This window comes from Pezoporus flaviventris, unplaced genomic scaffold (genome assembly GCF_033815535.1).
Source record: "Pezoporus flaviventris isolate CSIRO_AGI_PZ_B2104156 unplaced genomic scaffold, CSIRO_AGI_Pfla_v1 ptg000021l, whole genome shotgun sequence".
NCBI classification, from domain to species: Eukaryota; Metazoa; Chordata; class Aves; order Psittaciformes; family Psittacidae; genus Pezoporus; species Pezoporus flaviventris.
Genome location: NW_026892569.1, coordinates 9,860,685 through 9,887,271, shown reverse-complemented (window position 1 = coordinate 9,887,271; position 26,587 = coordinate 9,860,685). Strand labels below are relative to the sequence as shown.

General features: G+C 51.4%; 3 protein-coding genes across 3 annotated transcripts in view; 2 read left to right on the top strand and 1 right to left on the bottom strand.

The window, feature by feature from the left end:
* Positions 1–26,587, top strand: part of THUMPD3 (THUMP domain containing 3) — a 350,792-nt gene that overhangs the window by 63,617 nt on the left and 260,588 nt on the right. The gene's annotated exons all lie outside the window — the stretch shown is intronic.
* CAV3 (caveolin 3) lies at positions 11,161–15,064 on the top strand. The gene is made up of 2 exons (XM_061455967.1): positions 11,161–11,802; positions 14,536–15,064. The coding sequence occupies exons 1-2, from the start codon at positions 11,689–11,691 to the stop codon at positions 14,875–14,877; spliced, it is 456 nt and encodes a 151-aa protein (XP_061311951.1). The 5' UTR covers positions 11,161–11,688; the 3' UTR covers positions 14,878–15,064.
* OXTR (oxytocin receptor) lies at positions 17,246–24,514 on the bottom strand. The gene is made up of 3 exons (XM_061455966.1): positions 24,435–24,514; positions 23,042–24,225; positions 17,246–18,543 (listed from the first exon to the last, which is right to left on the bottom strand). The coding sequence occupies exons 2-3, from the start codon at positions 23,964–23,966 to the stop codon at positions 18,296–18,298; spliced, it is 1,173 nt and encodes a 390-aa protein (XP_061311950.1). The 5' UTR covers positions 23,967–24,225; positions 24,435–24,514; the 3' UTR covers positions 17,246–18,295.

Genomic DNA, 26,587 nt, shown 5'->3' with positions numbered 1-26,587 from the left:
GCTTAAAGTAAGATTTAAACTTAGGCACAAAAATAAGTCCTAGAAGGAGCAACTCTATCCAACTGGAGTATAGACAGCTCTGTGCCCCATCCCACCACAGAGGGACCTGGAGAGAGGGCTCCTTGGAAAGTTGTGCCCAGCCAAGCATCTTATGTAAAGCCAGTGGGATGAGGGGAAGTGCCCTGACCTGCACTGTCAACATACCAGGAGGGATGTAGCTCCACCTGCAGCCTCCCCTCAACCCCAACATACACTTATCCACAGGTTTTGTTCTATGGAGATGACAGTCGAGGCTGAAATCCCCAGGAGTTTTCTGTAAGATACAGGCAATGGAACAAAGAGTATTACTTCTATTTCTTCCTTTTATCCTAACCGTAGTAATCAATAACATTATGCACTGAAGAATGTTTCAATGAAGAAGGGAAATTCTGCTCAAGATCAGATACATGCCTTTCACTTTTCAGCTCCCCTTAGACACTGGTGAAATCATCTGTTTCCTATAAGGTCTTACGAACAGCCTTGCTTGCCCTGTTTACATTAAAACACCACAAATCAGGTAATAGGTACTGGCTATGCTCCAGTGGATGTGAGAGCATCCGCATTCCTACACGGTTACAATGCTTCCTCTAAAGGCTGGATTTATATCCACATCCAAGCTAAATAAATCATGTACCATGGTCCCTAAAACAGCTCACTTATCACGCTTAGTGTGAATAATGAAATGTCATAATATTTGTCCAGGACAGTGATTTATTTTGCTTTCAATAAATAAGGTCCAGCGGGAAAAAAAAAAGTAGTAATGCTTCCTCTCAGTGTTATTCAGTATCTGCTGGTGGAAATGGACTTTGTATCAGTGGGGGCTGCATAGGAGAAAGGCACCTGGGTTTGGAATCCAGCTTGCCCCTGCAAGGCACCGTCTTCTGTTCAGCCAAGCAAAACCTTAGAATGGGCAGCCTGGAAGCAGCACCCTGTGCTGAGGAGTCCATGACTCTCATCAGCCAACACTGGTGGTCACACTTCAGGGGCAGCCCAGGAATTACCTGCAGGGACACGTTCTGGAGCCCAAGTCCCGTTTTCCATACTGTGCAAATGTGCCTCTGGCTGCACCCTCTGAAGCAACATGCCACTGCCAGCAACAGCAAAGAGGAAAGGCAAGTGTCAATGGGTTTTAGAGTCTTCAAAGCTGGAGGGCAGGCTGCAGGGACGTACAGCACTAATGGATGAAATGGCAAGATCAGAAGAAAATACCTGTAAATGCTGTCATTTATCAAGGGCAAAGAATTAGAACAAAACTGACATGGAGTTCTAGCAATAACCACTGGGTTTTCATTTCCGCTCAGAAGCCCATCTCCCCAGCTGTAAATCAGACTTAAAGTCATGAACTGTACTGAAGCTCTGAAAATGCTGTCTCTTGGCATGCTAAGGTCTGTGCCTGGCTCTCTTGCCATAGAGTCCTTACGGTACAGCAGGAGATGCTCAGGTTTAAGTTCTGTCCCAGTGGCTGCAGCCTGAGATGTCCACATAAGGCGTCAACAGTGAAGAAGCCTAACATATATATTATGCTGCTAAAGCTCTGGAGGGAACAGAAAAGTGACTTGGTCCTGAGCACAATCAAACACCAGCCCCTTCCTGACAGTCTGATCTGCTGTGGAACAGAAAGGCACTTTTGACAAAGACTTTAAGAGAACACACAGACCCTACAAACCTTGGCCACTGGTTTTATATATACTTTATCTGAGCAGACAGCATTTTTCTAGTTGCACACTGCCACGTGCAATGCTATAGATGAAACATTCACCCAAAGGACAGGGAGATGGTAAACTCTTTTCATGTTACTATATTTGCCATCTCTTTAGCACTGTTTTTTAGCAGCTGCCAGCATACTAAGCTGGGATATTAGGTGCTCACAAGCTTGTCATCTTTTCTTCTGGCTTAAAGTAACCCCACTGCCACTTTAGGGCTTATGCTACCGCAGGGAGCCCCCCAAACCCTGCCAGCCAACCCACTGGTGCCACAGGAACACTGCTTGACCATCAAACTTAGTTCTAAAGTTGCTATTTTGGGGGGAAAATGGTCAGCAGTTACATTGGATCCTGAGTCCACACCAGTACTTAGCTTTTAGACAGCCACTGCCAGACAGAGAAGTGCCACAATAGATCAGAACAAGAACAGGGCAGGGCAGAGCAGCTGAAACCTTTCACATGCAAAGCTCGCAGTGCTAGAAATAGGCATCTATATTCTGCGCTGGGTTATTAAGAGGTTAACCCCCCCCTTGAGGGCTTGAAAGGATTTTATCTGTAGGCATTAGGAGCCTCCTGGACATGTCACAGGCAAGCAATATTGATCAACACTGCAAAAATCCCTCTGCACTTCTTTGCCATGACATCATCCTAAGAGCATCATCTTCTCTTATTTATGAGTGGTAACAGGCATTGCTCTCTGCACTCCAGCGTTGGTTGCCTCACACAAACACTTCATGCAGCGTTTTACTCAAAGCCTAACTTAGCCTTTGTGCTTTCAAAGAAAGACTGGGCTTCTGAGCCCCTGTCTTTAAACCATGTTCCCTCTTTTACACAGGAGTATATAACAAGAGGACAGGCTACAGGGAGAGGTGCCACAGTTCTGTTTTCCCACCCTCCTCCATGGAGCCTGGGACAGTCACTGTGCTCCTGCTGCTGCAGCATGGCCCGTGCTCATGAAGGAGCACAACCAGAAGTGTATTTATGGTCTGTCCTTACAGCACAACAGGGGCTCCTCTGCACTGCAGCAGCTCAGGGCTGCAGGATGAGGAAGGATGCCAGGTATATCAAAGATGGGAGCTGGCCGCTGCAGCCAGGCTCCACCATCACATCAAGGCTCACAAGGCAAGTGGTACTGACCCCAGCTCTCCTACATGCACACCCGCTGAACACTCCTGCTTCAACTGATGGGGCTGGAAACATGAGAGTGTCTTGGCCTTGCTGTCCCTGAACACCACTTACACCAGCAGTCAGGCAGCTCCTGCCTAAACAGCTGCCCTGGGCTGTCATGGAAGCACTTGTTTACTTTCACAACTGCTGCTCTGGTTGAGCTGTGTGTAATTTTGGCAGTAGGTGCTGCACAGCGAAGCTGAACAATACAGGGAACAGTGGAATTGGCCATTCCTAAAAATATACTGATAAAGCAGCAAGGCATCTGCTCCCAGCCTCACCTCTGCTGCATCCCAACAACCTGGCTCCTCATGGGATTGATGGGCAGCAGAAAGGTGCTGGTGGAGAAGGGTGCTGGCCCCTGCACCCAGGATACGCTGAGGTCAGGAGAGAACAACATAACTGGGATAGAACCCATCCTGCCGTCCCTGTGCCTCCCAGGGCTCGCTAGGCTCCGGCTCTGCCCAGGGAGAGCAGCTCCCACAGGAGAGCACACTGAGCTTGCCTGGCTGGCTCCCGAACCCACCCGGGTTTGCAAGCTGCAAATCCCTGTGCTTAGCATTGCCACAGGGATGTCTGTTCCACAGGAGGCTTTGGAGCTTGGGCTGAGCCCTTCTGAGCTCTGAAGCCCAGCATAGGACAGCAGCTAGGCCCTCTTCTTATGGGCCCTCCCCAGGGCATATACTGAACACATTCACTTTCTTCTTACCTTAAGCCTGTGTTGAAAATACCCTATTTGGGTCTGTTTTCTTGCCAGCAAGACAGTTTTAACTGTCTGGCTTCCCACTGCATTCACTGTAGCTTGATGCAAAACACTCCTTTAAGCCATTACTGCAATCTTCTGTACACTGGCAGTGCCTCCACTCATTACCTGGCTCCTGTTCTTTGCAGCTTGAAGCTGTGTTTCTCTTTGCTGAAAGGGAAGGCATTATTCTACTGTTACATGGTTTTTTTATTAAATAAAACCTAACACCACCAGGATAAACAATAGCCAAAGGCAAGGTTTGGACCTTGTTCTAATCAACAGCACACCAACTAGTTAAATCTGATTATCAGAGTACCCAACTGGTTATGTCACAAGTGATAAATCACAAAAAGACTCTCACTTGATAAGGAAAAGCCAAGTGAGGCTATTTTAAAATGAAAATCCACAGGAATTTAGAGAGCTGGTGTGAGAGAAAAGACAAGATTAAGAGGAGATATAAATACAAGATAAAGGGGGCCGCTCCCAAACTGTCCTCCTGTGCCTTCAGCAGAGAGGAACAACATCCCATGGGCTGCTTGAAGCTGTTTTTCCTCAGAGCAGGCTTGGCACTGTTTAGCAGCAGCTCTGCACAGAGCCCAGCTTGACAGGGGCTGGTGAGACCCTGCTGCTGGTTCCCCTACCAGGGCAGCAGGAGATACCCCAGCCCTGCAACACGCAGCGCATCCCAGAGCCAGGCAGGCTGCAGACTGTAGGCTTTGGGCATTCCCCACAGACAGGCCTCACAGAGTCATTGCAGAAGGGTCCCAGCTCCCCCAGCACCTGGCAGACTGCTCTCCCTCTCATCTCATCGGGACACAGTCATTTGTTCAACATCTTAAACATTTCTTTGCCCACTGCCAGAAGAATGTGATTAAGAGGGAACTGGGAAATAGCTGGCTGTTGCTTACAGGCTCAATTAGTGCCTGATGAGCTGCATAACAAGAAATATAGATGTTTCACTTGATACCCAGTGCACTGGTATCATTAAACACAGTATTAAAAGCAGAAACCCTTCAGTACCTGGGGTGTCTTACTGTGTTACTATCTCCCCAGGTCTCCCATTGACCTGCTGCATCCCTGCTGGACGGCAGCCCCATCTCCGCAGCCCTCGGGCACATCACTCCCAACAGCTCCGACTGCTGCTGGTGTGCACACAGCATCCACACATCCCAGAGATCCAGGACAACTAAATCTAAAGTGAGAGAATCTCATAACTCAAATGCAGATCATAATTAATAAATGTTCATGATCAAAGGCAAAAGAAAGAATTTGACTGTAGCCCATAGGATGAAATGCAGCTTTACGTCCTTTGTCTCACAGCTGACCTCTCCCTACCTACTCCACATTGAGAGGCTGCACTACAGATAAAGGCAAGGATTTCCACCAGGACAGTCCCAGCTCACATCTGCAGAGTGGCAGCTCCTGCCTGCCCTAAGCACTCACCCTCCAGCCCCAGCCTGATGCATCCTGCCGAGAAGGTTTCAAGCTCGTATCCCACCATTTACAGAGACAATAATGCAAAAAGATCAGGTGGTTGCGTATCCAGAGGGCATGAATTTGATATTCATAGACTTTCTCTTTTAAAGGGCAAAACACTTTGATTTGAAACAAACGACGATGATGACTTGAATGATAAATGAATGTCTGTACTTAGTGAAATTTAATTCTAATTGATATTTAACATGGCACAGCTTCTACTCAAACTTTTATTTGCCAGCCACCTACTCCAGCTGCCTCTGAAAAGGTAATGTCATTCAACCCCTACCCTCTGTATCTTCTGTACTCATTAGCACCTGAGGACTGAAGAGCAAGGACTAGCCAAAATACAAGAGACCCTGAGCCACTTGCAAGGAGGCAGGCACTGGTCTTGGGCAAGGCTCTTCATCTAAGGGCTCTGACACTATTAGCTCCAGCAAGACTGGATTCCTCTTTCACACTATCACAGAGGACATCCAGGCAGGAAAAGGGCAAGGTACCCCTTGTGATCAAGGAGAACCTTGGTTTTCAGTCCCTCTGAGAGGGGGGAGATCAGGAACAGAGGCATCTGAATTTGAGGCAGATGGAGAAGACCCATCCCATTCACTTGAAAGTATGTGTAATTCCCTCAGGTACTCTCAAGTTCACCAGTAAGAATGTGCATTAAACAGTTTTCTTAGCTGGGGCTTTTGCTTCTCTGGTGCATTTTAATCCAACTTGTTTAATAATTATTTCCATACATGAAACTCCAGGTGCTGCATGGTGCAAACTTCTGATGGCGCACAGTCACTGCCCACAGTTGGTGCTTTCAAGCCAGCAAAAGAAGACAAGGATCAGGTATTTGCAGATCCATCGCTAGGTTTGCAGACCTGCACCAGACCTCATCCCCAGCACTACCAAGCCTGCACATGCATTCTCCTGCCACAAAAGAAACCCAGCTCTTTCTTCTGACTTGCAGCACGACAGTGGCAATGTGCAAGGGAAAACAAAGACAGGATCACAAAGCAGCAGCACCACCACTTGTAGGTTCCCGATTTCAGGAAGGAGTAACACGAGGGAATGGATCATTAAAAGTGAGTTTTAACCTGCAACAGACAGAAGAGCTAAAAGGGTTCGTTTGCCTTTTTAAAAAAGGATGAAAGGAGAGCTCTGCTCCAAGCACTGAAGGCAGAGCTGATCTCTTACCCTCACTTCTATCTGGTGGCACCTTCCAGTTGCTTGAAATATTCCTTTGCTCTCATCTTTACACTGAGCCAAAGGATTAAAAGTCCCTGAGGTCAGGACTTACACACAGAATCATTCCTCCTGCTTTAACCTAACAATTTACCAGCATCACTTCGTACCTGGCTGTCTTCTCTTCCACGGCAAGCCGCATGCTCTCAGAGGACTCAATAGCGAAAGCTCCCAATTTCTTTACTATTCCCTTCACTGCAGTTCTGGTCTATTTATTTTCATAGGAGCTTTGATTTCCAAGAGCTTTATTTCAGCTTTATTCTTCTCTGCTCAAGAGAAATACATTTCACTTGCTGGGACCAAACTGCAGGTTATTTATCTGACCCCTAGAAGGCTTCTAAATTCACAGCACCAATCCTTCAATCCCACAGCCAGTCCAGGTTTTGATGATTTATTTACCAAAAAGCAATACCTCCCCTGAAATCACACCTGCGGCTGCTCAGGGACACAATGGTTACTGTTGGTTTCTGCAAAGGAAAACTTGTCACAAGGTTTTATAACAAATGTTCTCAAGATGAAAGATATTGAGTGCAGCTGGGCTTGGACTCCCTCATGTGCCCACAGACACCTGGGATATACGAGAGGAGTGGGCAAGGGAGCAGCATCCTGCTCCGAGCACCTGTAACTCTTTCCATTTTCCTAGGAGAGAAAAAGCCTTCAAGGACTTGGAACGTAGGAAAAACATTCCAAGCTAAACAGCAGCAGTGGAGTCTTCCACATGTCCTAAGCAATGCCGAGCTGTACCTCCTCCTCTGCCAGTGCTGCAGCACAAAGCTTTAAGAGGAGCTGCTCTTAGAGCAGGAAAGCCTGATGGCAGCAAAGTGAACAAAAAGGGCTTCTCAGTGCAGTAGCCACCAGCAACACAGTGTTTACAGGGTAGGAACCATCTGCTGGTCATGAGCACCCCAGATTCCTGCACCAGGGAGGGAGCTGGGTTTTAAACCACCCAGGTGTACTCCACGCATGCAGAAACACTCCATCTGCCCAGCTGTCTGTGGGCTCCCGAACCCCCTTCCTTCATGCTTAATGCTGGACAGATGGACAAGGGCTGGCTGAGGGTAGCTGCACTCACAGGATGAAAGGAACAACTGGAGCTTAGGACTCACCTGGGCAGGCTGATGCATGAAAACCTCTGCAAGGAGAAGCCCCTCATTTGGAAAGAGGAATGCATTTGCTGTATGAAAGCTGGACTTTATACTGAAAGGCAAGACTAATTTATTGCACTAGTTGGTACTAGAGAAGGGCACTGCCAAGAAATTAATGTCTATTGGCATCTCTTGCATCACCAGCTTGGGAAAAGGTCTCCACAGGACAAGGCATGGCCAGCAAATTCTTTCAATGCATATCTATAACCATCCTCAGGGGAGCATTAATAATTGCTGAAATTGCTATTGTTTTATCACCTGTACTTAGCGATTAAACTTCTGGTTGTTATTAGTTACTGACAAACTAATATTATTGTTAGCCCACTGCAGCTTCTGCACACCAGCAGCTTTTATATTGTGTCCCATTCACAGTCTTAAAGTACTCGGAAATACATTTATTTATAGCATCTGTGGTGCAACAGAATATTCCTCCTCTCTCTCCTTGCTACTTGACTCTTACTAACTGCACGTTAACCGCTACGTGGGTCCACATTCTCCTACTCCCACGCCTGGGACACCAAAGCCACATGCCTGGGTGCAGACAGCAAGGACCAGCCCAAGCCTAAAGACAGCAAGTGACTCACGCTGTTAGAAATCCCACACCAGAGATGGGCAGGGCCCAGCAAAGCAGGGGAGAGTGTGTGTGGCACCCCACAACTGTGCTGCCATCCCCTCCACAGCGCCTGGGGCTCAGGGCAGCCGGCTAAGCCCCCCCCTGACCATGGGGACAGCAACCCCTGTCCTGGTGTAAAGCCTTCCAGCAGGATGGGTGGAGGAAAACGCAGCAGAACAAATACCTTGTGTAGTGCTGCTCCGTCTGTCAGGGGACAGCACTGCCAGGAGCAGCTGTGGCTCCTAAATTGGGTGCTGGGCACCAGCCAAGCGAGTGCTGCTCTTCCATCAGAGCACAGTTACTCACGCACACCGCCTCCGCTCACAGTACTGTTATGTGCCTTCAGCTCCGGGTAAGGGGAAACCAGCTTACCTTGCAAAACCATCCTGCACGGTCTATTTTGAAGTGCTCAGCCATGGCAGCAGTGGTGCTACAGAACTCTGATAGAGAGGAATTCAGCTGTGACAGAACAGGACTTAAGCTTTGGAGCATGGAGTTTTTACTTGCAACACCAGCCCATGCTGGGTTTGGGCTCTTGCTGCTGCTGAGCCAGTGCTGGCACTAAGGGCAGAGGGCTGGATCACCAAAAGTGGGTCTCAAAGCCCCACCAAAGGGCAGAGACCAACAGGCAGCTTGTGTTGAACCAAATTCCAGATACTTTTACACCCAGCAAGCTCTTGGCACTTTTTACCACCACCAGCAGCAGCAGCTCACTGCCTGCAGATGCCTCTTAGTACTGCAGCTGTGCCTGTTAACCTAGCAGGAAGGCAAAGGAACAGGACCAAACTGAGCCACCTTGGCTCAAGTCACCAGTGAGAGACCCAGGGACAGGGGACTGGTGCTGCTGAAGAGTTTTCCAGAATCCTTTCTCCTGGAGAAGCACAGCCAGGACAGGGTCAGTGACGGACACTCCCCTCCAGCAGCAGCCCGCCCAGATCTGAACCCACACCTCCATGCTCAAACCTTCACAGAGTTCATCCCTTCTCCGTAGGTGCCTCCTTTACTTTTGCAGCATCCCGTGGGTTTGTATGGTTACTTTCCCACCCCCAGTTCTCCCCTTTCTCTCCCTACAGGAGAAGTCAGAGGTGTCTCGGACAAGATGCAGTCATCACAGCTTTAGCCATGGATGTGTCACACACCAAGGCATCACCACATCTCCTTCCACTAGAGCAGAAATCCCAAGAAAAACAGTTTTCAGACTGAGGTACCATCCTGACTCCTGAAAAACCACCTCGAGCAGGAGTTAGAGGAGCCTGGCAGCCTTCAACCCGCAGTAGTGTTCAGCCAGGCTCCCACCATCACAAGTTCTCAGGAAAAATGAACATGTCCGAGAGACACACCACACCTCAGCCAAATGAAAGAACACAATCCCATTTTTGCACTGTGTTATATCAACTCAGAGGGCTGGAACAAAACTGAAAGCTCCAGGCACCAAGCCACAAAGGTTTGATAAAGTCAGCACTGATGGTTTTGGAAGGCGGCAGCCTTTTGCTGTTAAAATACCTCCCTGCCATGCCAGCTGAACACATTAGCTCTGAAGTGGCCTCTTCCATGCTCAACAGTTGTATAGACATCTCCAGGACACTGATCCCTCCTCCTCAGTCACAGAAGCACAGCATGGTTTGGGTTGGAAGGGCCTTTAAAGCTCATCCAGTTCCAACCCTCTGCCACAGACAGTAATACCTTCCACTAGACCAGACTGCTCAAAGCCCCAAAGTCTTCACTCCTTTCACCACTTTACAGGTGTATGACTTGCAATACCTGAAGGCTTTTATCTGACAATTCAGATTCCGTGGTAGCTGTTTGCTTCCTGCTGTAATAGTCCTTTAAAAAGGCATTCTAGAAATTACACGTTCCAATAATGATCTTCAATTTGTGCCCAGAGTTTTTTGTTTTGTTGTTTTACATTAAGGTCTACTTAGGTTTGTTTCCCAATTTCACTTCACTAGCAGAGACTTAAGCAGGACACTGCACCCTTCTGGGTTTTTCCACTCAGGTCCACAAAGAAATACTGTTTCTTGATGTTAGAGCTACCCAGGCAATGTTTCCTCATCCAAGTAAACATTCCCAGACCAGACTGTGCAGCCCAGAACAAACCTAAACTTATCATGATAACTTGGCACGGAAGGATTAAGCTCCAGAAGCTTGAGGGTATTTGGACCCCACTTCACATATCTCCAAGGAGCTGTAAGTAGGGGTACCTGAGATAGGGGGGGAAATGAGCCAGAGCTGGGTCTGCCTGTGGGCCATCAGCAAGGCTTCTTTGGGTGCTCCTTCCTGCTCTGCTCCCACAAAGCGATGCTGGTGTCATTTGCCAGCGGCAATGTTCCATCCCAGCCACAAACCCCAAAGCACGCCCCAGCTGGAGGTACCACACACATCTTTGCAATTTCACATGTGAAACAGAAAAGAAATAAGGCTCAAGAACAGCTCAGACACATGCATCAATTGAACACTCAATATTAATGGAGGTTCATATACAGTCCCCACCAAAGAGGCTTTGCCCCCATATGCTGCAGTGTGTGGTGCTGACCCAGGGGTAAGTCACAACCACCTGCTGTGTCACCCCTACCGCACAGCGAGTTGTCACCAACCATCACCAGCACTGCATGGGGAGAGTTCAGAGCAGCCGTAACCAAAGGGGCACACGAGGGAAGAACAGAGGGCAGTTATCCCAACACTACTTCACATGAAAATGCCCATAAACAACTGATTTGCCAGGAGCTTTGGGTGGGTGGTTTGATGGTGGTTGGTTGTTTTGGTTTGGGGATGGTTGGTTTGGTTCTTTTCCTACAAGACTGTTTGTTTTAAACAAATCTTTACTTGACAAGACCCAAGAGAGCACTGAGGAGATTGATGAGCGCTATCAAAATACAGCACAAGTTAAATAAAACATCATTAATACACTAAATGTCACTGTGCCCTGTGTCCATTGAGGAAATACTTTGACTGTTGTAGACCTCAGTTGGTCTTGTAGGATTCCTCAAGTTTCTCTGTATGAAAGAGCTGGAACTGAAGGAATCCAAACCGATACCATGAGCTGCTTCTGGACTTCCGCGGGGACCCCAAAGCCTGCTGGCTGTCCCAGGACAATGTGGCTTCCCTGGGTGATCTTTATAGATGTGATTCCCGTCTCCCCTGAGGCTCTTCATTTAGAGATCAGTAAATGGTGATTTCCCTTGTAAATAACCATTTCTCTCAGGCTTTTGAGGACTTTTGCCCCGGTTTGGGCATCATTTCTCCCATGCTGCCTCCCCACACGAGGGTCAAATCCCACCCGCACTGCTGGAGGTGCGTGCCCCCCCTGCACCACCCTGCCCTGAGGGTGCCACCCATACAGGTACCCCCCAGAGGTGACAGCGCAGGGGCTGTCCCCAGCAAAGCCCCTTTAAGGGACACTTGGGGCGGCCTCGGGAGGCAGGACATTAATTTTAGCCTGGAGCTGCGCCAGGGGCAGCTGCTGCGGGCAGGGGGGCCGGTGCCTCCACACCACGTCCTGCCCTGGTCCTCCTACCGCAGAGCCCCATTCCCTCCTCTGTGACCCTCCACGCTGGCAGCAGAGCGGCCATGGCCGAGGAGCAGACCGACCTGGAGGAGAGGATCATCATCAAGGACCAGCACACCAAGGAGATCGACCTGGTGAACAGAGACCCGAAGCACATAAACGAGGACGTTGTTAAGGTAGGACTTTCTCAGCGCTGTGTTTCAGAAGCATCACTGCCTCCTTAACGCAGCCGGTGTGCTGGTATTGACGTTCTGTGTTTGGCTTGGCCTCAGGCAGGGCTGCAGTTCCCCAGTACAAGTGCCTCAAGAGGTGGTTACCTCGGGTAACAGGGAGATAACCTGCTAGAAGCCACAGACCTGCTGCCAGGGGCAGAGAGATGCTGGCTTGATGGCTCCAATTAATGCAGTATTCCCTGCTCCTTGAATGCTCTCTCCAACTTCGCAGTCTGTAGCCTTATACTTACGGAGACGCCTTCCTTTGTACCAGTAAGTGGGAAGTCAAAAATAAACAGGGTCAGCCCACATCACTCACCTAAAGGGAACCTGGGGAAAAAGCTGCTAATCTTTAGGACGCGACTATGTGAGCACGGTTTTGATAGGTGTTGTCCTATTGTGAAGATTGTTTTTCCCCACAGCGGCAGGAGGGTGCAGCAAGTCTCCTCCAGTCTATTTTTGATCAAGAGGAATTCTCATTCTAGCCGAACAGAGAAACTTTTTCCAGAGCGCTCACCACTGAAACACAATTGCTCTGAGCTTTGTTAGTGTTATGCCAAAGATAAGTTTGGACCAAAGGAGAACAGGAGGAGATGGAAAGGTTTTGTTAAAACTGTATTTGAGAGACCAGAGTGGATGACGTGCTAGAAGGGACAGCATGCACTGAGCCTGTTCACAAAGGCTTTGTAACATGCCATGAACCTAATTACACAGTTGAAATGTAAGCCTGCATTTATGCATTAAAACACTATTACAGCTAAACCCCAGGTCAAATTCAAAGCCTCTGGGATGAGCTGACAGTGACAGCCATAGATGGGCACCCTTCCGGCACAGTGAGACGTGGCTGTGACAGCTGCCAGGCACCTCGCTATCTCAAGCATGTTCCCAGCAGCGTGTCCCACATCTGTGTCACACCATGCCAGTGCCTCATCAGCCTTAGCCCATGTTTAGAGAGGTGCGGGGCTGCAGCAGCACCACCCTGCCACTGCCCTTGCTGGTGAGGACTGGGACAGCCTTCAGCCCAGTGGCACTCCATGCCCAGCACTCAGGAGCACACCTACCTGCTCCCCAGCTACTACTGGGGGTAACAGGAGCACCTTCCAGACCATCGCTAACCCTTCACACCAACCCCATTTCCCCACCTCTGCCTGTTCCCACTCAGGGATTCCCAAAAGCCTGTAAAGGATTTCCAAGCTCACACACTCACATGGCCACGCTGCTGCTCCATCAGCTTCCATAGCATTCCTCCCACCTTAAAAATAGCACAGACGATAAGGCTGGGGTTGGGGGGCAGAGCCAGCCCCAGGATAGGAAGCACAGCTCACCCCATGGCTGCTGCAGGGAAAGCCAAAGCCTCCCTGTTCTCTTGTGGGCAGCAACACACTCAGAAACACCCAGTGCATGAAACCATATGATGCTCCTAAAGCACAGCAAGTAGAAAGGCATCTAGTGGAGGTAAGGGGAGAAACAGAGTGCTAAAGCTGAAGGTTAAGGCTGGAGGGTTCAGGTGGCCATAGATAAACCCATCCTGAGCATTACAGTGCGACAGCCAGAATCTGAGACCACATTACAGCTACAGTGGTGGCACCAGCCACAAAGGCTTTGCGGAGCTTTGAAAGCCTCCTCCCAGGCAAAGTATAAAACAACAGAGCAGTACCTGCATGTAAGCACGTTAGGGCAGTGCCTAGGTTCAGCTTGGGATCCAGCACTCTGCCTCCACCAGTCCTCCAGACCCTCCTGGTGCACTGTGAGCAAAGGGAACAGCACTCCTGAGACTCTTCTCTTATAGCCTGGTGCTCTCTTCGTTAACTGACCCCTGATTAGCTCCCCAGGCAGCTGTGCAGTGACCTGCAGCTCAGGCCCAGCCCCTGGGCAGCAGGGCTTTCCCCAGCACCAGGTAACTTGGCTGCTGATTCTTTATCCGTAGCAATGTTTTCTCCCTCCTGCCCACTCTAGGAAATTAAAGATGATGCAGAATGATTTCATGATCCAAGTGCTTCCAAAACCCGAATGGAGGTTGCAGTTTAACATAAATGTACAAACAGACACGTTAACATCCCAAGGAAATGCCCTGCTATTTTTCACAACAAATAGCATGGTTCACGTATTCCCTGGAAATCAGTTACACCACATGAAATGAGATCTTTACACGTAGGTCAGAGGCTTCTGAAAGCATTTATCACAGAGACACTCCCAGTACCTGCGCACAACAGCACTATCCCTGTAAGGGCATGGCCCAGCTGATCTCTCTCCCTCTGCAGAAGGAACCCAGACAGACAGAACAGAGCACTTTGCCCTTGCATATATAAACTAATATATCACAAATGAAGAGGGCAGTTGGATTTTTATCATCACAAGCCACCTTCTGGCTGAGCAGGCAGCCCATGCGCCTGAATGCTAAAAAAGGGTAGGAATGGGCTCTGGCTTCCTCTGGAGTAAACACTCCCATGCACAGCTCCCGTTTGGCAGGCTTGGGCCTGGAAGCATCATCCACAGCTCAGGGTTTGGGACCAGGGAATGTGTCCTGAGTGGTCATGCCTGGTTTAGAGCATCCATCTCCCCAGCACAGCCCTTGCTCTCCATAGCCTCCCTCCATTCAGGTTGTGCTCTGATGTTGCAATGGATCCCCATCCTTGCACTGGAGCCTTGAGGTTTCATTCCCCAAACCTCCTTTACCTCTGTATTCTCTCCTCCCAGGTGGATTTTGAGGATGTGATAGCTGAGCCTGTGGGAACATACAGCTTTGACGGCGTCTGGAAAGCCAGCTACACCACCTTCACCGTCAGCAAGTACTGGTGCTACCGGCTGCTCTCTGCCATCCTGGGCATCCCCCTGGCTGTCATCTGGGGCTTCCTTTTTGCCCTCATCTCATTCTGCCACATCTGGGCAGTGGTGCCCTGCATCAAGAGCTACCTGATAGAGATCCAGTGCGTCAGCCGAATCTACTCCCTGTGCATCCACACTTTCTGCGACCCATTCTTTGAGGCACTCTCCAAGATCTGCAGCAACATCAGAGTTGCTCTCCGGAAGGAGATCTAGGTCGCTACAGCTGCAGTACCCAGCCCCTTGCACATCCACCCTTCTACACAGAATTCCCTGGCTCCTGCAGTGTGCCCTGCCCTCAGGCACATGGACATCCATGCACAGGGACCTGCACAGTGCTGCCAGGCCCTGCAGCAGAACTGGAAGTGAGGGATGCTCTCTGCATTCAGAAGCATGCTGGGCTGCCCATTGCTCTATCCTAGAGCCAGCAGTTTTAGGAGAAGAGAAGCCCAATAAGGCTCAGTGAGAGCCCTTGGCCCTCCAGACCCCCTGCATTGCACCCTGCCCCCATGGGAAGGACAGCAGCATCTCCTGGACCACAGCCCCGGGCTGCAACAAGAAGCCATGGTGCAGAGATGCTGATGGACAACAGACCAAACCCTGCCTGCTTCTCCATCCCTTTGGTCTAGCACGACACTGAGAGAAATACTTGCATATGGATTATTATTTGCTGCAAATAATTGCTGGTGTGGAAGCTTCTGTATTAAGTCATGGTGCACAAAAGTTTTATGGATAGAATAGTGAAAACAAACCTTCTTTTTTCATGTGTGCTCGCATTTCAGCAAAGCTTTGAAATCAGATCGATTAGTGCATGAAATGTTGTGTCTCCCTTCTGGGAGCATATGCCTGGGCCACCGGCAATGGCAAAACCATTTGCGGCAGTTTGATGCTCACAACTTAATCTGAGGGAATCGCTATGCTCTGCAGTAGGATGTTGAACTATGTGGGCAGCGCTGGGGCTGCAGAGGGGGCAGCCAGGCAGCACTGTGGGGAGCAACGAGAACAAGTGGCCCTTGGTAACTTAGCTTGGGACACGACAAGCTTGGCTTCAAGCTTTAGCTTGGTTCTCAGCTAAAGCAGACGTGCTTACTTTGATGCTGGGTAAGCTCTAGCCTGCAGCAGTGTGTGTATATCTGACACAGCAAAGGCAGCAGAGGAAGGAGCCTCCTCCAGGACATTGCCTGCACCCAGCTGCTCTGGCTCAGTGAAAACACAGGGATGAGGGGGAAAAAGTCCAATTTGGAGCTATGTCCTCCCCTGTCAATTAATCTGTTTAGTCCATTGTCCATGAACGGTACTTTAACTCTGAGGCACTCAAATCCTTCTTTGGCTCTGGCCTTAAGTGCTTTGCTGAATCAGGGCCCAGGAGGTCCCGTTCTTCAGAGGTTATTCTCAATTGTATCCATGTGCTTTTTTCCCTTGGCTTCCAACAAAGACTTGGAGCCAAAGTCCCTTCTAGGGCCATGCCAAGGACAAGAAAGAGCCAGATTTTCTTCTGGTGCTCGTCCAATGGCTTGGGATTGTGGACTGCATTATTCCATAGCAATATAGCACCCATGGTCTAGCAACACCGGGCCTCAAGAGGGATGGAGTGATTTAAGATATTTGTATGGAGAAAAAAGTTTCCAAAACCACTTTTATCATGAGCGTTTTTTAAAGCTTTTTTTTGTGGGAATAAAAGAATTAAAAACAATACTGGGATTATATTCTTTTTAATTTTTTAGGGTTTTTTCTAGTAGTTCACAGCCAGAAATGAACAAACCTCTGAAATCCTGGTCTCCCCACTGCAGTGATGCATGGGTTCACGTGTCAGCACCTCTATTTTGCTTCTGACCCCTATAAATGTCTTTTTGCAGAACATCTGATATCCTTCCACTGTGACAAACCTGGAGCTCTGCTCCCCATCCCCTTCCCACTGCAGCCTGGGGATGCTGCAGGAGCCTGGCTGTGGGCTGCAGCATCACTCAGCCAGAGAGAGGGAGGAAGATGCTATATGCTTTCATAAGGATTTAAACCCACCTGGTAAAACATACTGAGAGTGCACGTACTGGGTTGTGTTCAGCAAATGCACTGAGAGCTCACTTGAAGCCACTACAGAAAAATAGAAGGAATGCCATGATATGAAAGGTGAAATGTACTTGTTGATGACAGGGAAAAGATCAAGTTCACATTTAAATGAATTTTTTGTATTCATTCCCAACACATAAGGCCAAATCATATTACCCTTTGCATGCAGGCCTCGCTCCTGCACATTCCCTGGCTGCAGATCCAGGAGACGGCGTGAGCAAAGGTAGGCTCATCCGTCTGCAGCCACTGGATCCCACTGCCACCAAATTCATGGGAAAGCTCCCACTGCCTTCAGCAAGAGCTGCCCTTCACTGCATCCATCCCACCCAGCAAAGGCTGTGGCATGGCGAGATCCATGTTATGGAATAAAGGGGAGTGTAGGTCTTCAGTGCTTGGTGCATTCCTTTCTAAAAGCATCCTTACTTACTTGGGTCTTCTGTTTAAAGCGTTGCTTCCCATCGATTTCCTTCATTTTCTTCGTCTATTGCTCCATCTGCACTTCCTCTCCCGCTTTCCATTAAGACGCAGTCAGAAAACTTTATTTACAGGTATTTCTTAACAATAAAAAATCCATGCCATAAGCATGACCTTGTGCGTTACAGAGCAAGAAAATTGCATTGGTGTAAAAGACTAAATGCAATCTGCGGTAAATCCAAAGCAAAAGCTTAGCCTCAGGGGACTCTGCAGGAGTTCCTCTGTTAAACCCCATGGAGTCCAGCTGTAATTCCACAGGCCTCCCTTCGGAGAAGCTTTAGAGCACACTCAGCAAACAAGTTATTGCACAGATCCCCTGGCCCTGCAGTCGTGTCTGCTCCCCTGGCTCCTGCTGACCTGTGTGCGCAGCCTTGCAGGAGCAGGGCACATGGAGCAGAGCTGGGCAAGGGTAGGGGCACCCAGGTGTTAATGTTGCCCCGTGGCAGGCTTGTCCCCAGCCCTGTCTCCACTGCTGCCCTAACGCATGATGGCAGGACTGCCCTGCTCTGTGTTGGCAGTGCCACTGGCAAGCCCGGGCAGCACTGCACAGGGATGCAGGAATACAAGGATGCGGGGATGCAGGGAGAGGGCTGCCTCTGCCGCACAATACTTCAAGCAAAGCAAATATACCCGTGTTGAGAGCGTGGTGCCTGATGCTCTGCCCCAGCCAGATGCTGGCAGCCTGTGGGGTTCCTGCTGCAGGAGGAGGTGGGGCAGTGCCCAACGCTGTGTGCCAGGGCGGCATCTATCACCCTGCCCCTTGCATCCAATGGGAATAGGGCACACCTGCCCCAGCAGTGTGGGATAGCTTGGGGCAGAACCTGTTCTTCCCAGTGCTATCTAAAAACCACCTATGTCAGTGATTTGGGGGCTTGGAAGTGGGTTTCTGGTGTCCAGTCCCAGGCAGTACTGAAGCCTCGACAACAGCAGTCCTCCCCTCACTCCTGCCTCAGTTAAATAAGATATATCTGTATATTACCTGTACATGCTTACACAGACATATATACACCTATTTATATAGACCCCCCCTTGCTTGTCCGAATCCGAGCTTTCCACAGGGAAGGCAGCACGGTGGCAGCACAAGGCGATGCCCTCACATCATGGATGGCTGCATGAAGCTCCTCTGGCTCGTGCTCTTGCAGCTGAGGACGAAGGAGGAGGAGTTGCTCTTCTTGCTGACGCTCAGGTCGCACGCCGGCTGCGACTTCAGGTAGTGTGTGGAGCAGCAGAGGAAGCGCCGCATCAGGTCGTGGAAGAGGTGCCCCGTGTACAGCATGTAGATCCAGGGGTTGCAGCAGCTGTTGAGGCTGGCCAGGAGCATGGCGATGATGAAGGGGGAGGCTGCAAGGCAGAAAGGACGTCGGCATTAGGGCATGGTGCAGGGGGGGTGAGAGCCAGCACCCTGGGGAAGTAGGCACCAGGCACACACCACCAGCATGACACATCCTCCCATGCCAGGGATAGGCTGTCCTGACTGTAGAAACACCGTGGTTGATGCACTGGTAGAGAAGAGATGGTGAATAAAAAGAGAGAAGCAAGTTTTGGTTTAAGCAATTTGGGTTTAAAGGGTTTTTCCCTCAGAAAGGCTGCATTTCTCCTTCAGCTCCTGCGCTGCTTGGCATTACCCTAGAAATGCATCACAAGAGGAAGAGCTGCTCCCGGCATCACCTGCACAATTTGCCCTTACCATGCCCAAAGTGGGGAGGAGGGAGCATGGCCTCTTGGAGTTGCCATAGCAAAGAGTAGGATGGGAACAAACATTTTTCCCACCAGTAGCTGATTCAGGGCAGACTGGCAGCTTCCATCTGCTCGGGCTGTGGGGAAGCCACTCTCTCCCCTGGCCCCAGAGCATCCCCTGCTCCTGGGCTCTCCCCACCACCAAAACCCAGCCAACAGGACGGTGCCTGTTAGCCCTGCCCCATCCATGCATCTTTGCCCAGTGCTATCCCAGCCCTGGTGACCAGCAGAGTTTTTCTTTCCCCCAAATTAGTTTTTCCCATACGATGCTGTGCCAGGGAAAATGACAGCCATTCCCATTTCAGTAATGAAGCCTGGGAGCATGGCAACGGCTCCTGGCTGCAAGCATGGTGCTGGGGACAGTGACAGCAGGGTGCCAGGACCTCCAGTCCCCAGCTCCTGCTGCTCTTCATTCCCAGCCCACAAAGTACCCAGTTGTCCACCAGAGAGGTCAGATCAGCACCACCAGCTGAGTAGGGGATGGTGGGACTCGCACCCTCATGGCAGTCAGACAGGAGCAGGGAACAGAGCTTTTATTCTGCCCATCCTCTCATCTCCTTGTGCTCTCAGGGGACACGAGCAGTAAGGATGCATATACGTGTTTGGCTGTTTCTGGCCCCTTTCTGCCTCTGCAAAACTTCACTTGCAGTTTTTAAACTGGAGAAGAAGTGTGAATAATGAATGCTAGATTCCAGATTCACCTTTAGCCAACTCATGCATAATTCCTGCTCTAGTGATGTCTGGTCCAACCACTTTTAATTTCAAGCAAACGCTAAAGGAAATCCATGGGGAGTGGTTTACAAATCCTAGGCACAGGACCTGAAATACATCACAGCAATTCTACCCACTAAAAAAAACCCTAGCCAAGGCTGACAGCTCTTCCCTCTCTGCAGGAGACAAATTGAATTTCATGGAGCTTACAGCAGGGCAGGTTTTAAGTGTGGATCTCCCCCTCCTCTGGCAGGACTGCCGGAGAGCCCTGAGAGGCACTGCAAAGAGCAAGCTCTGTCCTTTATATAAGTTCCCTCTCCCCATGCTCTGCACAGCCCCCTGTGCGGGCCTGTGGATGTCCTGCTGTCAGGAAGGATCAGCGGAGGCAGAAGGCTGTGCCTGGGAAGTGCTATGGGACCTCTGCTGCCAGCACTGCTACAGCGGAGAGATGAACTGAGGATTGTTCACTAATTCCCACAAACAGATAGATGCCATCACTCACAGCCCACGCTTCAGGACACCAGTTCCCAAGATTAAAGGATCAATATAACAGTTACGCTGCTTCACAGCCTTGCTATTATCTTCATGACTGCTTTAAGCCAACTCTGACTCAAAGCTCAAAATGCCACATGCAATGTGTATTATCTGTAAGGTGCCCGCAACAGAAACCTCGCTCTAAGCAATGGTCTGTGAAGGATCCCTGGTGCTGAAGCTGGCACCTGAACCATAAAGTGCAGATCCAACCCACACTTACAGGGGCTGTAGGTTTGCATGGCCAGCAAAGGTGGAGATCACTGGGGTGCGGAGCAGGGTGACAGCAGGGCTGGGGGAGACAAGGATTGGGGCCAGGCAGGTGGGCAGCAGCATGGGAGCCCAGCCCCATCCTGACACTGGCACAGCAGGGGCAGGGGTGCAGCTTCTGCGCCTCACTTGCCTTATTTCACTGAGGCTGTTTTGTGAAGTGATGAGGACTCGTGTATACAGCTACGGGGTCGGTATTAGCAGAGTGAGACCTCTCTGACCATCACTTTGCTAGCTCAGAAAGGAGGGCTCCCTCTGTTTTCTTTACAGTCTTATCTCTACCCCCAACACATGCTAAACTGCAGCAGACTTCTCACCCTACAGAGGTGAAAGCACAGCCCTGAACAGCACTGAAGTTGTACCCATGGCAGACCAAGCACCGTGCATCCCTCTGCTAATGCCCAAGATCTGCATCTCACCACGCTCCAGGATGCAATGCACACAAAACCGCAGGGCCCCTGCTCAGCATTAATTAGGATTCAGTAAGGTATAAACAGACTCATCCTTGTCAGGGACATTCTTGATGACATCCTAAGTGGACAAAACTAAACGTTTTCTAAGTAGCTGACCCTCCCTCACACAGCCTTTGTGATCTGCGCATCATCTCCCAGGGTGCAGCCTGCCCACCATCTTCCATTCCTCTCTGATGCTATGCCCATGCAGGCTGCAAAGCCTACAAGATAAGAAACAGCCAAACTCCCTTCCTGTTGGGTACACCTCTGTCAGGCACCCCACCACACTGCCCAGCCGAGGCAGCCTGAGCCTCGGTGCAAAGGGAAAGAGATGCGGGACAACACTGTCTGGAGCGTTGCAGGCAAAGCCTCTTTCTTCTGCAGAGAGGTCTCCATCCCCCTCATGCCTCTGGGCAAACAGTGAGGAGGAGGGTGGGCCTGGGAGGAAGGGTTGGAGTCTCCTGGCTTTTGCTATCCATAATAACCCACCCGAGGCTTTTTCTCCTTGTGCCACGAACGCCAGACTCCCACCCTTTACAACAGACACGGGTTCCCGAGCAATGGAAACGTGAAGGGGAGAGAAGTTTGTTACAGCTCGGCAGGGCTGGAGCTTTCCTCTCAACCTAACAGCAAATCAAAAGAACAGCATCGCAGGCCCAGTTGCACAGGGTGAGGAAAGGAAAGTTCCCGGAGCAGGAGGTAGGGTGCCATCTGTGAACCCCCCCCGTCCCCCTGCTCCGCGCCGCAGGAATCAGCAGAGCGGCAGAGGTTTGTTTGCTGATGAGTCAGGCAAAAGCCCTCGAGATTGCAGGTTTAAAATACAGCAAAGGGGAGAGACGCTGCTTCACCCCAGGGTGAGCTGAAAACTAGAAGTTTAAACAGCCTAAATCAGGTGGAAAACGAGACAGACACAGGGTGCACGTAGGGAGGCTTCAAGAGATGTGCTCCTCTGCCTGAAATAAAAGAGCAGAGAGGCGCAAGAAAGGCGAAGTAAGCCTGCCTGGCTCCTATCAGCTTTGACCCAGGGAGACAAGACATGCGTGGGCTGCAGGAGACATCATGCTCTCCCACACAGAAGGTTAAAAGGTGAGGGTTAGAGCTCAGGGATAGGCTTAAAGAAGGGAAAAGAGTTCATAGTGTAAGCGAACTGTGCCCTACACTGTGAAGCTCTTTGCTGTGGCAGGGCTGCTGGGGAAGCCAGGAGGGAGCTGCAGCTCCTCACCCCTCTTTGGCATCGCCAGAGTCAGCATCTCTGCTGAGCTTGGTAAGCACCCCAAGGAGCTGCCATCCCTGGAGGTGCTTTTTTCCCTTTCTCCCACCTCACAAAGTTGTGCAGAGTATTTCTTCTAAGCTTTCTGAGCAGTTTTCCTTGCAGGTGCAGAGGGACCATCAGACACCTCCACCGCGTGACAGCACAGACTTGCACGGCTATAAGTGTGTGAGACTAATGTATTTTACTCTGCCTCAACCTTAGTGATGACAGGAGCAGCCAGCACCAAGTGTAAGAAATGACAAATCAGTGACACCACATCCTTTAGGGAAAGTCTTTGCTCATAAATCAGTGGCTTTCTGCACAAACCATGCTCCGGTCAGAGATAAAGTAACAGCAACATGGTCCAGGGTGGATGGAAATGGGAGGAGAGGAGAGGGAAAAGAGGGCAAAAGAGTAGAAAGCAAAGAAGTCAGTGAGGACAAAAGAACAAGAAGAAAACTGGGGCACTAATGCTGCTGTTTTCTCCTGCCTCATCCCAGTACCGGGGTGGGCAATCAAACCACCACAGACCCCAGAGCACTCCAGAGGGCTGAGATCACGCCCCCGGGGACAGTGGAAACCTCCCTGGCCACCACAACCACACAGCTTGACCAAACCTGAGCTGTGGTGGCCCTGAACCTGCCAGGGCTCAGCCAGCCAGCCCTTGCTTCCCCTGGGGAAGCTCAGGCACAGACACTGCTGCCTGTGGGGTGGGTTTTCCATGTTCAGGACCTTTTCCTGCCTCCCTCCCAGCCCCCTGAGACCCAGCCTGGAGCAGAGGTTCTGGCTGCCACTTGCAGCTTGTGAGTCTGCTGCTGGTGTCCCCGCAGCCACTGAGCTAAGCAGTCCATGCAAACACAGGGCTACGGGAAGGGAGAGGACATACCTTCCTTCGGAGCATTCATGTCCCACACAGACCACATCTGCACAAAGAAAAAGGGAGTCCAGCACACTATGAAAGCTAACACTATGATGAAGGTCATTTTGACTGTTCGGATCTTGGCTTTGGAGATGAGCCTGGTGCTGCTGACCCTGGCAAATGTTGTCCCACTGTGGGAGCTGGAGCTCACGCTGGGCCCATGCGCTGTCTTAAGCTTCACGTTCTGCCAGATTTTGAAGCTGATCAAGCCATAGCAGATGCTCAGCATCAACACAGGGATGATGTAGACCATCAGGGTTATCCAGGTGACATAGGCTTTAGGTCCCCAGGGCTGGATGAAATCTGCCCAACAGTCGTAAACCCCGTTCCCTACATCCCTCAGAGAAAATATGTGGATCTGTGGGATGCTGACCAGCAGGCACAGCAGCCAGGTGAGGAGAACAGAGACCCGGTCCGCTCTCCTGTGCAGAGACCGCAGCGGCTGACAGATGGCCAAGCACCGGTCCAGGGACATCAGCAAGAGCATGTAGGTGGAAGCAAACATCCCCACTACCTGCAAGTACTTGATCAACCGGCAAAGGAAATCTGGCCCGTAAAACCTAAACGTGATGTCCCAGATGAGCTGGGGCAGCACCTGGAAGATGGCCACGACCAGGTCAGCGATGCTCAAGTGCTTCATGAAGAAGTACATGCGGGACTGCTTCTGCCGGGTGGTGTGGATGGCGAGCAGCACACACAGGTTGCCGGTCAGGGCGAGGAAGAGGATGAGGCAGAGGACCGTCACCTCCACCTTGGCCATGTCCTCGTTCCTCTTCAGGGGGTCTGTGGTGCTGTTCCTCCCGGAGGTCTGGTTCTCCATGCGGAGGCTGCCGTTCCCCAGAGAGCTGTTGATGGTCCATATGCTGCTCCCCGCGAAGTACAACTTCTCCATGGCCAGCTCCGTCCCACATAGAGCCTGGTACAGAGAGGGTGGGTGGCAGATCCTCTGCGAGCGCGTCCCCGTTTGAGGCAGCCGTGTCCTCTGCGGCTCTCCTCTCCGGCGCTCACCTCGGCGGGCAGGGCTGCTCTGCCTCTTCCCCCGGAGCTCCCGTCCGTCCCTGTCCCTGTCCCGGTGCCCGTGCCCTGGGCTGAGGGCTGTCTGCCGGCTCCACCCCGGCCCCTCCCCGGGCTCCCGACGCTCCCGCAGGCTCCTGCCCCCAGACAAAACCAAGGCGCTGGAGGAGGATCAGCGGGAAGGGTCGGGACACGCCGGATCCCCGGCGCAGCGCTCCCGCCCCCCCGGCGCTGCCGCACCCGCACACCCGTCTCCGGCACCTCCTTCCGCACCCCATCCCCGCACCCTCCCCGCTCCCCTCGCCGCCGGGTCCCGCGAACAGCCCCTCGGGGGTCCCGCTCCTACCGCCGGACCCTGCCGTGCCCCGGGCCCGGCCGCACCCGCCTGCGCTCGGAGCGGCCGCCGCGAGAGGGAGCGGCAGCTCGGAGGCTGCCGGCGGGTCCCACGGTGATGGGCGGGGGCTGCAAGAGCTGCTGGCGGGCGGTGTTCCCGGTACCCCCGAGCCCCCCGGGCGTGCGAAGCGTGGAGGGGTGGGAGAGCGCCCATCACTCTTCCTGCCCCCGCCACCCCTCGGTCCCGCAGCCTCGGGCCGGCGCTGGGGAGAGCAGAACCGCCGGGAGCAGACGGGATGTGTCAGACCGCAGCGAGGGCACGGCCCGAGCCCGGGCTCTGCTCCCCGAGCTCTGCCCGCTCCGGCTTGGGGGTTCCGAGTGCCGGGGGGAGCTGCGCTCTGACTGCTGGAGCCGGTCACGGCCACCACAGCAGAGTCCCACTGTATCCACCAGCACAGCCTCATGCAACCAGGAGGCTCCTGCTTTCATTACTTGGCAGTTAAACAACCACCAGGAACTGGTTTTTTTTCTTTTAGGAGAGTATTTTAGATATTATTAAACCATTCCTACGAAAGAGGACAAGGTGGTTGTGTTTAACATTGTTTGCAATCAGTGCCAGTAGCTCGGCAGCACATGGCACTGTTTTTCCCGTTGTTCCACCCCCCTAACAGAACAGTAGGGACCTAAGAGTGCAGGCAGGAATGTTCAGGAGAGCATGGAACCACTTTATCTCCACTCCCCGAGCCCAGCAGCCGCTGGGTCACTCGCAGGCTTCTAACCAAAAATCTGGCTTCTGCAAGAACACTCCTGGCTTGGCTGCTGCAGCCCCCAAGGTCCAAACAGATCCAGCACGCTGATGCACATTCCCCTGCGCTGCCTTCCCCAGAAAGCCACATCTCCAGCTCTACTTAGCCGAGCCTTAGGCCTTGGATAAACATCCCTGCAGTTATTTTTAAAGATTTTGGGAACCTTGAGCTCCATGCAAGATGTAGAAATGTTACATACTTTGGCAAGTTCTTCCCTCCAGGGTTCATGTTCTTCCTCCTTCAGGCAATAAAACTGCTGTGGGAATCGCTGAGGATAACGGCTCACCATGTGCAAGGCTTTTTTTTTTCATTGTTCTGCCTTTTTGGGAGAGTTCTGTAGGAGGAGGTGACTGGGTGAAATCCTGGCTCCAGTGAAGTCAAGGAGAGGTGTGCCTTTGGCTTCTGCACGGCTCCTTTAGTGTCTTGCAGGTCACAGAATGATGGTAAATGTGCTGTGGGACCTGTCTGGGACAGCAGCACTGGTGAGAGAGAGCAGACACTGTTCCTCTTTACCCTCAGATGAGGTGTCACTTGTAATGACACAGGCACTAATTGCTTCACAGACCAGACCTGAGCCACTTCTAATGCAGAAAAGAGGCTTATGCCAATTGTGTTGCTCAGACATGCAGCAGCCTAGTGCCTCAAAGCATGGTGTGTAACTGCAGAATACGTTTTATTGCAATAGTGAATCATCAATGCTAAGCTGTGAAAGAGCTCTCCTAGGATTCATCCTGTTTGTCCCCTTGCCAGTGGCAGACTGCTCCCAGGACTGTTTCTAACGCGCTGCCTGTTGCGGTTCAGAGGCGCAGGAGCGGCTCAGTGAGCCGCGCACTGGTGAGGTGAAGGATCATACGCCTTGAGCCCTGAACTTTGGATTAAAAGGCTAAGTCACGGAAGGTTTTCATTAGTTTTACTTTAAGTGTCTTGGCTGCAGTCTGGGCCCTTTGCTCCCGTTGCACTTGCAGCGGCAGGGTCCTCCCCTGCCCTGCTGGCAGCGGAGGCTGGATGGGAGCACTGCAGCTGCAGCGGGGAGCACGGAGCTGGTCATACAAGGCACAGCCCAGCCCAGCCCCACACCCAGAGGAGCAAGAGGGAGCGTCTCTGCTCTCTCATGGAAGGGGCTGCAGCGTTACCCCTCCGCACCCGAACAGGGGCTGAATTTCAAGCAGTGCAGATGCTGCTGTGTGCTTCGGGTCCTTGTGCTCCCACCAGCTGTGACAGGGCAGCCCCTGTCCCCACTCTCAGCATACAGACAGCTCCCCATGTCCATCACTTTCCTGTCTGCTTTACTAGACCAGCAAACAAGCTCCTCAGCAGCTCCAGCAGCACAGGTCCAAGCTCTCAAGGCAGCCTAGCCATT

Excerpts from the sequence above, each read along its gene's own strand:
- OXTR (XM_061455966.1), bottom strand. The coding sequence starts at position 23,966 with ATGGAGAAGTTGTACTTCGCGGGGAGCAGCATATGGACCATCAACAGC. Across the intron at positions 18,544-23,041 it reads CATGAATGCTCCGAAGGAAG|CCTCCCCCTTCATCATCGCC; the intron begins GTATGTCCTCTC and ends TCTGCCTTGCAG.
- CAV3 (XM_061455967.1), top strand. The coding sequence starts at position 11,689 with ATGGCCGAGGAGCAGACCGACCTGGAGGAGAGGATCATCATCAAGGAC. Across the intron at positions 11,803-14,535 it reads TAAACGAGGACGTTGTTAAG|GTGGATTTTGAGGATGTGAT; the intron begins GTAGGACTTTCT and ends CTCTCCTCCCAG.